This window comes from Miscanthus floridulus, chromosome 10 (assembly GCF_019320115.1).
Source record: "Miscanthus floridulus cultivar M001 chromosome 10, ASM1932011v1, whole genome shotgun sequence".
Lineage (NCBI taxonomy): Eukaryota > Viridiplantae > Streptophyta > Magnoliopsida > Poales > Poaceae > Miscanthus > Miscanthus floridulus.
The window spans coordinates 64,353,235-64,365,623 of NC_089589.1; the positions used below are offsets into that span (position 1 = coordinate 64,353,235).

General features: G+C 49.6%; 2 protein-coding genes across 2 annotated transcripts in view; one reads left to right on the top strand and one right to left on the bottom strand.

Annotated features, from left to right (window-relative positions):
• LOC136486680 (polyubiquitin-like) overlaps positions 1–12,389 on the bottom strand; it is a 352,654-nt gene that overhangs the window by 40,211 nt on the left and 300,054 nt on the right. The window lies entirely within an intron of this gene.
• Positions 1,396–2,534, top strand: LOC136486684 (xylanase inhibitor protein 1-like). The gene has a single exon (XM_066483645.1). It carries the CDS (start codon positions 1,460–1,462, stop codon positions 2,384–2,386), a length of 927 nt encoding a protein of 308 aa, XP_066339742.1. The 5' UTR covers positions 1,396–1,459; the 3' UTR covers positions 2,387–2,534.

Consider the following 12,389-nt stretch of genomic DNA (forward strand, 5'->3'; position numbering starts at 1 on the left):
TTGTTTGTGCGAGGAACCCTGCATCATCGCACGGCAACGTGAGCGTACGGCGTGATATTGCTCGTACTCCTCACTCAACCACTTGTCCACAATGGCATCCCAACAGTTGTCCATCCCTGCACACCAAGCAGGAGGCACCTGCACGTACACGAGCACATGACAAATCATAAATCAATTTCAGTGCAATTAATCGCAGACGATGTAATCTCATGTTTACCGTCAAGTATTGCTTCTTAGTCAGGGGCAGGTGCACTGCCTGCGCTCTGGTGACTCTGTGTACTCTGCGGGCATGGTAAATTCTTCTGCACAGGAGCTTTGTCTCGTAGAAGAGGTCCTGCACTCGGTGAACACAGACTCTGTTCACCACGTCATCCGCGTCCTCCCTACGTACTCCCTCCGCCAAGGTGTAGTAATCCTACAAGCAAATACAGTCAGTAATATACAATTAATGTGATGTTATTATCAGCATAGTGCGATGAACACGTACCCACAGCTCTTTCATCACCCGGTCGGCCTTGCTGTTATAACACCTGCCAGCTCGATTAGTCTGATCGCTGACGGCGTGCCAGTGGGACCACTTCATGGCGGGCTGCACAACACCATCGATCCTCACCATCCCGGGGTAGGCAGCATCATACAAGACCATGAAGCTGAGACAACCGTCAGGTACAAGAAAAGCGTCCTAGCTAGCCGTTGTTTCAGCCGCGGTATACAAATGCGGTGATCGCTGATGAGGATGTCTAAAACCCACGAGTGGAAAGGAGAAAAACAAGGGGGGCGGGGAGTGGAAAGTAACTAGTAGCAGTAAAGAACAGCAGCTAGCTGGGGCGCGTTGCAGGGATGATCGTCGCTGCATCTTATATATTCTATTATTTACAAGGTTTACGCGGCTAACGACGCTGGACACGTGTTCTGGCTGCCTAGCTGTCATGCATATATATTAAAATAAAAGTCAACCCATGTGTAATAAAAGTCGGGCTACGGCCATCCCTTGTGTTTCCGAATCCCATCCACGGTACACAGGAAACGACTAGCTGCCTTACCTGCTCCAGCTGTAAAGTGTAAACCTCTCTGCTACCAATGGTGCAATCATGGGCATATTTATATTTGTCCAACTAAAGTTTAGCTAACTAAAATAGTTAAATATTTTCCTAGCTAAACATTAACTATGATGTTTGGATCCTTCACCTAGTAGCCCCAGCTAAATTTTAATTAGCTTTGGCTGAGTTGAAATAGCTAAACTTAGTTAAACTTTAGCTGATTTGTTAGCGGGTCCATTTAGACTCCTAACAATTAATTTAGCCCGCTAAAGTTGAGCTAGCGGATCCAATCAGGCTCTATATCTGTATATATACAACCTCCCACTTCCAACCTTCACAACATCCATCGAAAACCTCTTCTCACTGCAAGCAAGCAAGCTCCATCACACAGGACAATAGCTAGCCAGCTAGCTGGCAACATGGCGTCCAGACGCCGTTCGTGCCTAGGGGCGCTCCTCGCCCTCGCATTCGTGCTCCTCTCCTGCCTCGCCGGCTCGGCCACGGCGAGGCAGAGGAACCAGGTGACCGTCTTCTGGGGCCGGAACAAGGACGAGGGGTCCCTGCGGGAGGCCTGCGACACGGGACTCTACACCACCGTCATCATCTCCTTCTACAGCGTATTCGGCCACGGGCGCTACTGGGGGGACCTGTCGGGCCACCAGCTGAGAGGCGTCGGCGCCGACATCAAGCACTGCCAGTCCAAGGGCATCCTCGTGCTCCTCTCCATCGGCGGCGGCGGCCATGACTACTCGCTCCCGTCCTCACAGTCCGCGGCGGAGGTCGCCGACAACCTGTGGAACGCGCACCTCGGCGGGCGGCGCAGCGGCGTGTACCGCCCGTTCGGCGACTCCGCCGTGGACGGCATCGACTTCTACATCGACAACGGCGCGCCGGACCACTACGACGAGCTGGCCCGCCGCCTCGACGGGTACAACCGGTTCTACCGGGGCCGGAAGGGGGTGCGGCTCACGGCGTCGCCGCGGTGCGGGTGCCCTGACTGGCGCGTCGACCGGGCGCTGCAGACGGGGCTGTTCGAGCGCATCCACGTCAGGTTCTACGGCGATGACAAGTGCTCCTACAAGAACGGCGGCACCTGGGGCATCGTGGAGGAGTGGGACAAGTGGACAGCGAGGTACCCCAAGACGGAGGTGTACCTCGGCCTCGCCGCGGCAGAGAGTGGTGTGCCGGATGGGGCGCAGGGCACCATCGCGGTCTACCTCAAGTATCTCTACTATGACCTGCTGCCCAAGGTTCAGAAGGCGCCCAACTATGGTGGCGTCATGGTGTGGGACAGGTACTCGGACAAGAAGACCGGCTACAGCGGCGTCGTCCAGGGCTGGGCTTGAGGTTGTTCTTTGGTTTACTGCAGCTATTAGTATGTGTGTGTACTACTAATAACAAAATAAGATCCATATGAAACGATGATATATGGATCCAATGTGTCTTTTATTGTATATATACGTTCTTTGCAGGTCAATGAATTAATTAATCTAATGTTGTTTGTTGCTCTGCTCCGTCTACTACAGATTTTTATGGTCCCAGCTGTCCCGCAGTTTCCAGCCGTTTCTAGTAATTAGATTTGTGGAGACGGCTGGGAACCGTTGGATTAAATGGGCTTGGCCCAACAGAAATTCCTGAAATTCCAAAGAAAATCTCAAAGGCCCATTCATGTTAGGGGAGGGGGAATTTAGTTATGCAGTGTGTGACCTCAGTATCTTTTTCTATCAAGGTGAATGGCGAGCTGACTGAGGTGTTCAGACCTACAGAGGAATTAGACAAAGGAACCCCATATCCCCTTTTCTCTTCCTTCTTTGCTTAGGGGGTTTATCTTGTCTCCTGAATTCAATTGGTCCAATGCATCTCTCCAGGGGTATTCGAGTTGGAATACACTCTCCCTGGGTCTTGCATCTTCTCTTTGTGGATGACTGCATTGTTTTTTCAGAAGCGACGCATGGAGGGGCCAGTAGACTGATGGAAATTCTCAGCATGTATGACCGACGTTCTGGTCAAATGATCAATCGGGACAAGTCGGCTATCTTTTTCAGTGGTAATTGCAGCCAGGATACGAAGGAATTGGTTTGCAATGGTCTACAAATTCACAGAGGCTCTCGCATAAAAATACCTCGGTCTTCCTACGGAGGTGGGCCGAGATATTATTGGAGCCTTTGAATATCTACCGACCGAAGTGAAAGGTAGGATATAAGGCTGGTGCGGCTGGGAAGCGAGATGTGCAGGAAGGGAGGTGTTGCTGAAGTCAGTCGCTCAAGCAATACCAACATATACGATGTGTTGCTACCTACCACTACTACAGAATTGAACATCACTGCCGGCAATATCAGTGCCGAATTTTGGTGAACTGGTGGTGATAAACCTTCATTACCAGTTCTGAGCTTGAAAATGATAAAATAGTTGGGTTCAGCGAAAACCAGCAGTGAAACTGCCGGTTCTAGCCAAGAACCGACAGTGATGTGGTGCTATCATTTTCGCTTCTAGCCAAGAATCGACGGTGATAAACTGACAGTACAAAAAGCTGCCGTCGTCCTCTCCTCCCTCCTTAGCTCATCTCTCCCATCCCGAGCATAGAGGCGCGGGTTTTCTCCCCTCCCTCCATTGTTGCGGCTGCTCTTCACCATGAAGCTCTTAGATTTTAAAGAATGAGCTTGATCTTTTTGCTTTAAGGTTAGTAACTAGCATCCACTCCTTTGATTTTATTGCTTTACTGGTGTTTTGATGGCTACATTGCTCCATTTTTATTGTAGTTGTTTCTCTATTTTAGAGAGCACTTTTCAAGCAAATTGTGGTGAATCCATCATCCAAAAGGCTGGTGTCTATGAACCCATTTAAATTCCTAGCTAATTACATGGTGGTCAAAATGATTCTTAGTATGTGATGCTATAATTAGTTCTTGTAAGGACTAGAGTAGATTCTTTTACAATTTTAATGTGCAAATTAATCCATGTGTCACCGATCAAAACATTGTTTGGAGCTACATTGTTGTTCATGATTAAGTCTCTAATTTTAGTTTTTTTAAATTAATGTCTCATTTTTATGTGGCATGGATTATAATAATTGTTCTTGATTAGCGTACAATATTGTTTGTTTATGGGGCTATGATTTTTAGTTTATATGGGGCTACCAATTTCAAATTTTGAATAATTAGTGTAGAATAATTTTTTTTCAAAATGGGGTGACTAAATTAAATTAGTGTAGAATAAATTGTACTTTCAAGCTACAATTGTTGTTCATGAAGCTCCACTTGTTATTACTTCCTTTGTAATTACTCTCCCCAATTTTATGTGGTATGAAGTCTCAATATTTCTTTGTGCAAAGATGGATGGAGAGTGGATGCATCTGTCCTGAATGGACAAGCGGTACTGCTTGGCGTTGGCAAGTTTCTCGCCGACGCAAAGCCGATGCTGGGGATGGAAACCATGTCTTCTACCCATTAAAAGATTGCATGAGTCAAAAAGGAAATGTGCTAGAATTGAGTCTATACGAATGCACTTGCTTACCATGGGGTTCATAACAAACTATACAATATGGAGTATGCATGGGGAGTTTGGTGGGAATGTTTCGCAGGAAAACAATGATGACATGGCCATGCCTGACGTAGCCCTCCACGAGGCTGTAACTAAAGAGGAAACCGGTGTCAACACAGAACCTGTGCCTACCGTTAATGATGTGTTTAGGAATATGCTAGCTGACGACACCGAGCATGATGATGTGTCGGTGTTTTGTAGAGCGACTAGTGATTTTTTTCGAAAGTCGCTCTACTCTAGGAAGACGATGGTAGCATCTGTTGACATTCCTTAGCGTCGCTACTAAGAACAGAGTTGAATCTAGTCCCTAGCAACGGCGCCAGAAATGCTTGTTGGTATTTATTAACTTGTCACTTGTTAACTAGCCACCTAATGTTTGTTGACATTTCTTGACATCACTTTTGCTAAGTTGTCATCCCTAGCTATGATGTCAGAAATGCTTATTGGTACATTCTAACGTCACCTCTAGAATGACACTATATACCATTGTAGCACTTCACCCGGGAGTATAACATGTATCATTATTTATATTTTTACCATAGGGAAGAATTGGCAAATGGAATATATTGATAACTTATACTTATGATGGAGAGATAAACCATAACCATTACTCTACTCACAACAGGGGCAAGTCAAGAGATAAATATATATGAATGGTAAATGGTAAATGATAATTGATCACTCAGACTACTCCTTTCTATGGCATTAGCATGACTAAATAGATATTAGAGAAATAATTCCTAAGTCATTCTTAATTACAAGACAAAGCATACTATGATTGGTGCAATTACACTTAATAATCATGGCTAAGATCAACTTCATATCTACACAAAAGGGATATTACTAAGGAAGATCAAGAACAGAGCATGACTTCCTTCGTAACTAGATCCTACTTGACCTATGTGGGGGTATTAACCCCTATACCCTTACGGCTAAGCTTGGGCCGGCCCGGATCGGTGGGTCCGGTCCACCAAAAGACGACGTGCAGCCCAGCCAACCTGATCGGAGTCCCGCACAAGGAGTCAAGGCGGATTTGGCGATCAAGCAAGATCCTGGTCGGTTAGAATAGGAATCCTTATCCGGCCACATATGGCAATTATAACTGGCTAGGATTAGTTTCCAGATCTATAACCCTGCCCCCCGGACTATATAAGGTGGGCAGGGGATCCCTCTAAAAATTATCTCTCATTGATATACAGCAATACAAATCAGACGCAGGACATAGGTATTACGCCTTCTTGGCGGCCGAACCTGGATAAAACCTCGTGTCTGTCTTGCGTCACCGTCTTGTTTGTGGCTTGCGCATCTGTCTGCCGACAATCTACTACCTTGGGCATACCCCTAGGTAGATTGCAGACCATATTTCGTCGACAGTGGCGCACCAGGTAGGGGGTGTGCGTACTGCTCTCCAAGCAAACAAGATGGTCATCATCTCCGGCTCCATGGCTACGCCGAACGGCCTCACGTTCACCGTCGGCCAGATCACCTGGACCACTAGCTCCGATGACTTCATCGCCATGACCACGGAGGAGGCGTGGATTCAGTCTGCGCCGACCACTACTTCACCTGCATCGGCTACGGCTCCGACCACGACGGATACGGCTCCGACCACGATGGATACGGCTCCGACCACGATGGATCTGGCTCCGACCACGGTACATCTGGCTCCGACCACGCCTACATCATCTTCAGCCACGCCGACAACCCGTCATCCACTTCCCCGCTACAAAGGGAAGCAGATCGACAACACCGACCTGCTCGACTCCATCGATCGGGTCGGCACCAAACTCGCTGAAACCCTAGCTCTGGTAAGTATGATTCAAAGTCAACCTAATGAGCAGGTAACCGCTCCCCACAATAGATCTACCCGACCAGCTCGGACCAGTCGTCCTGCACGACTTGGTACAGATCTCGTGGTCATATCTACTCCTGAGGGGCGCTCCGCTCGTCGCCGGCCAGCCTTCGCGACGGGTCTCCGACTCTCTGGGTACGAAGCCTCAACGGAGAACCACCAGGTCTAGCCCTACGGCCTGCGAAATGCTGCCTCCAGCTACGCGTATAACCCACAGCGCCACTTGGATCTGTGTCCTATACACCGACCTCGGCCGAAGCCACGCGACTTCATCAACATGGTCCGGATTGAAGATTATCAAGAAGGATCCATCCATACAGTCCAAGAGGGCGACTCCAGCTCCTCGTCTAGCATCACATCTAATGCATCTGTCCACACCGAGCTTCAGCATCATGAAGATGAAGGCGTCAAATATGATCTGGATCTCCCAGACCATGCCCCGGGCTTCTCACAATTTCCGTCTTTCCCGCCAAGACTAGGGGATTTGATCCATGTTGTCAGCAATGACGAGCCCCCAGCAGTGGGTGAAATAGAACAAGAAAGGACTGCATGCGAAGCACGCAATATTGACCGGTTTAATCGCCGACAAATCGAAGCTGAAGCAGACCAGGAGGCACGACGCATAAGGGTCCAGCCACGTGACCTCAACGATGCTTTCGACAGGGTGGGGGACAAATAGGTCTTCAGGACTCCAAGTGCCAACGTAGCCGTCGCCATGGCGACAATGCAACGGCTACCCAACACCCTGGAAACTCAAGCAGTTCGCGATGAAATACAAGCCTATCTGACGGCTGCTATGGCCAAGACCACATAGATTGTAAACCAAGCTCGGGCTCCATCCGTCTCAGTCGAGTCAAGCCATAGCCGCCAGCACCCAAGTCGCTCACAGCCACTCAACCAATGTGGCTCGCGCAACAATGACCCATCAGACTACCGTCAAGGCAGAAACGGTGGCCATGATGGTGGCCAGGATGACAACCGCCGTCGGGATGACAACCGCCACCGGGACAACCACGACAATCGCCGCGATAACCACGGTCGCAGGGCTAATCCAGACAGCAACCAAGATCGCCGTGATGGCAATAACGATCTCCGCCATTACCTCGGTGGACGCGATCTGCGCGCTAGCATCAACCAGAGAGCCGACGATCGAGCATCCCACGAAAGTTATCGCCGTATGGAATATGACACTGCCCATGGCCCGCCGGGTTTAAAGCAGTTTACTCCACACCTTCGCCAAGTCATATGGCCCGAGAATTTCAAGCTCGAGAAACTTCAGAAGTACGACGGCAAGGAAAACCCCGAATTATGGGTCATGCTCTATGAGACTGCATGCAGATCAGCCATGGCTGACGAGCACGTCATGTCTAACTATTTCCCAGTCGTTGTTGGCCATGCAGGTCACCAATGGCTGGTCAGCTTGCCGGTGAACTACTTTGACTCTTGGCAGGAGCTCAAGCAAGCCTTCATCGACAACTTCATTGCTACTTGTGAACAGCCAGGCAACAAATACGATCTGCAACGTATTCGAGATCGAAAGGATGAGCCACTGCGTGAGTACGTCCGGCGCTTCTCGGAGATGCGCATCAAGGTCCCATCAATCTCCGATAATGAGGCAATCGAGGCTTTCATCACTGGCCTCCGCTTCCACGATGCCCTAAGGGACAAGCTCCTCAGCAAGAGACCTGAATCAGTCATAGCGCTCTTGGCCACCGCTAAGAAATATGCGGATGCCGACGATGCTAAAAAGATAATTGTTGAAGAAGCAGCAAGGGTTCCACGCTCCGACCACCCCCACACCGTGATGATTACCGCGGCAATCGTGGTCGGAACGACAATTTTGACCGCCGCAACCAGCGCAACGACTCTCACGACCACAGTGACCAACGTAATTAGCGGCGTAACTGTCGTGACGATTACAGGAGCAAGCGTGCTCGGGAAGATGACGGCGAGGTCAATACCGTTAAAAAGGGTGGCGGACATCGTAACTACGAAGACGACTACACCAAAGCATTGAAGGGGCCCTGCCAGCTCCATCCTAAGTCAAACCATACCATGGAGAATTGCCACGTCCTCAAGACTATCTACACGCGTCAACAGGCTCCGGATACGTCTGACAAGCCTAACGACGCAGGGGAATAGCGCAACGAGGATAACGACGACGACGATGCAGACCCTCATCATAAATACATCAAGCCAACTGATCGCGTGCACACCATCATTGGCGGCAAAGTGTCCATCGAGACCAAACGAGAACGCAAGCTGCTCGCCCGCTCTTGCTTGAACGTGGCAAACACCGAGAACCTTCTCACCGATCCACGGCTCCCTCAGTGGTCTCACCGTGAAATCTCCTTCAGCAGAAAGGACCAATGGGCCGCAATACCTGAGCCCGGGCGTTTTCCCCTGGTCCTCGATCCTTGTATCAACAAGGTTTAGTTCGACAGGGTACTGATCGACGGCGGCAGCTCCATCGATATACTGTTCAAGAACAGCCTGCCCACCCTGAAAATAGCTTAGGCAGATCTTAAGCCGTACGAGGCACAGTTCTGGGGTGTTCTCCCCGGACAGAGCTCTACACCTCTCAGGCAGATTACGCTACCTATGCAGTTTGGGACCCCGGACCACTTCCGCACCGACTACGTTAACTTTGTGGTCGCTGACTTTGATGGCACCTACCATGATATTCTTGGTCGACCATCGCTCACCAAGTTCATGGCCATACCTCATTACAGGTATCTGGTGCTCAAGATGCCTACCGAGAAAGGAGTCCTAACCCTCTGAGGCAACATGTACGCGGCTTACACCTGCGAAGACAACAGTTTCAAAATAGCAGAGGCCCACAACCTCTCTATTCGCATGGCCGAGACCATGCTCGACGCTAAAAAGACCTCAGCCGACCACCTGGAGATCCTAGAGCTCGAGGCTCCACGCAAGAACATCAAGTCCAAGGAGCACAAGGTGATCTAGCTGGTCAACGGTGATTCCAGCAAAACGGCCCTTATCGGGGCCAACCTGGATCCCAAATAGGAAGACGTGCTCGTCAGGTTCTTGAGGAGCAACATGGATGTGTTCGCATGGAAACTTGCCGACATGCCCGGTGTACCTCGGAACCTGATCGAGCACTCCTTGAATGTCAACAGCAAGGCCAAACCTGTCAAGCAGAAGCTACGACGGTTCGCTCGCGACAAAAAGGAGGCGATTAGGGTAGAAGATACACGACTTTTGGTAGCTAGATTTATCAAAGAAGTGTATCATCTGGAGTGGTTAGCCAACCTGGTTCTTGTACGCAAAAAGAATAATGAATGGAGAATGTGCGTTGATTACACTGATCTCAACAAACACTGCCCTAAGGACCCCTTTGGCTTACCTCGCATAGATGAGGTCATAGATTCAACTGCCGGTTGCGAGCTCCTTTCCTTTCTCGATTGCTACTCTGGTTATCACCAGATCGCTATCAAAAAGGACGATCAGATCAAGACGTCTTTCATCACGCCTTTCGGCGCCTACTGCTACACGACTATGTCGTTTGGGCTCAAGAACGCCAGGTCTACCTACCAACGCGCCATACAGGCCTGCCTCACAGATGAGATAAAAGACGACCTTGTAGAGGCCTATGTGGATGATGTAGTTGTCAAAACCAAGGAAGCACATACCCTTGTTGACAACCTGGAACGCACCTTTGCAGCCCTCAATACATTCTAATGGAAGTTAAACCCAAAGAAGTGCATCTTTGGTGTTCCTTCTGGTATACTGCTGGGCAACGTCGTCAGTTACGATGGCATACGCCCTAATCCGGAGAAAGTCAAAGCTGTCTTAGACATGAAGCCCCCCAAAAAGGTGAAGGATGTCCAGAAGCTTACCAGATGCATGGCTGCTCTCAGCTGTTTCATATCAAGATTAGGAGAAAAAGGACTACCGTTTTTCAAACTGCTCAGAGCATCTGAGAAGTTCGAGTGGTCGGAGGAAGCAGACGCTACCTTCACGCAGCTAAAACAATACCTTACATCACCTCCGGTCCTTACTGCTCCTAGAGAAGATAAAACTCTCCTACTTTACATTGCGGCAACCAATCGGGTGGTCTCCACTACCATGGTGGTTGAGCGCGACGAGCCGGGCCACGCCTATAAGGTACAGCGGCCAATTTATTTCATCAGTGAGGTACTCAACGAATCCAAGACCAGGTACCCACAGATTCAGAAACTGCTCTACGCCATACTGATAACATCCCGAAAGTTGAGACATTACTTCGACGGATATCGTGTGATAGTCATGACTGAGTACCCTTTGGGGGACATCATTCGTAATAAGGATGCGAACGGGCGCATCGTCAAATGGGCAATGGAGCTATGCCCTTTCTCCTTGGAATTTGCAAGCCGTACTACAATCAAGTCTCAGGCACTCGTCGATTTCATCGTCGAGTGGATAGACTTAAGCACGCCTGCCTCTCCGGGATCCGACGAGTATTGGATGATGTACTTCGACGGCTCTCTCAACATTGGCGGTGCGGGAGCAGGAGTCCTTTTCGTGTCACCATCCAAGGAGCAGCTCCGGTACGTCCTTAGGATTTATTTCCCAGCATCTAATAATGCCACCGAGTATGAAGCATGCCTGCATGGTTTACGCATTGCGGTTGAGCTTGGTGTTAAACATCTCTATGTCTACGGAGACTCGGCTCTAGTCATCAACCAACTCAACAAGGACTGGGACACGACCAGCAAAAAGATGGACGCATACTGCAAATCGATAAGAAAGCTGGAAGGCAGGTTTTATGGCATCGAGTACATACACGTGGTCCAGGACAAGAACCAAGCAGCAGATGCGCTGTCAAAGCTAGGATCATCCCGAGCCAAAATCCCACATGGCGTATTCGTCCAAGACCTGCTCACGCCTTCCATCAAAGAGGAAGATTCCACGGCAGACAAGCCTCTAGACCAGCAATTGGTGGCTACGGTTCCGGTGTCAAGCACCATCGAGCTACCTTCGACCACTCATGAGCCCGACTGGAGAATACCTTTCATCAAGTACTTAACAGATGGCAGCAGTTATACGGATCGGACAGAAAATGAGCGCCTGATGCATCGTAGTAAGCAGTATCTGCTCGTCGATGGCAAGTTATGGCGCAAAAACGCAAAGGAGGAAATCTTGATGAAGTGTATAACCCAGGAAGAAGGCGAACATCTCCTAGACCAAATCCACTCCGGCTCCTGCGACAATCACGTGGCTTCAAGAACACTAGTCGGTAAGGCTTTCCGAGCAGGGTTCTATTGGCCGTCAGCAGTAGCCGACGCAGAAAAGCTAGTCCGCCACTGTGAGGGTTGTCAGTTCTTCGCCAAGAGAATCCACGTACCAGCACATGAGATCCAGACAATACCAGCCTCTTAGCCCTTCGCATGCTGGGGACTGGATATGATTGGGCCCTTCAAATCGGTTCCTGGGAAATTTACATGCGTCTTTGTGCTGATCGACAAATTTTCTAAGTGGATAGAATACATGCCTTTGGTACAGGCATCCTCAGAGAAGGCTGTAACGTTCCTCGACTAGGTCATCCACCATTTCGGCATACCCAATAGCATCATCACTGATCTAGGTACTCAGTTCATCGGGAACGCTTTTTGGGACTTCTGCGATGAAAGGAGCATAGTAGTAAAATATGTCTCTGTGGCGCACCCTAGAGCTAATGGACAAGTCGAGCGGGCAAATGGCATGATCTTAGACGCATTGAAGAAGAGGATGTACAGAGAAAACGACAAAGCTCCCGGAAGATGGCTCAAAGAGTTACCAGCCGTGGTCTGGGGCCTCAGAACTCAGCCCAGTCGTAACACCGGCGTCCCACCATACTTTATGGTTTACGGCACTGAGGCAGTCCTCCCACCAGATATAGCTTTCCGATCAGCACGGGTAGAGAACTTCGATGAAGGCAAGGTCAATGAAGTACGGGAGCTAGAAGTGAATAGCGCA

Coding starts and splice junctions, on each gene's coding strand:
- LOC136486684 (XM_066483645.1), top strand. CDS start 1,460: ATGGCGTCCAGACGCCGTTCGTGCCTAGGGGCGCTCCTCGCCCTCGCA.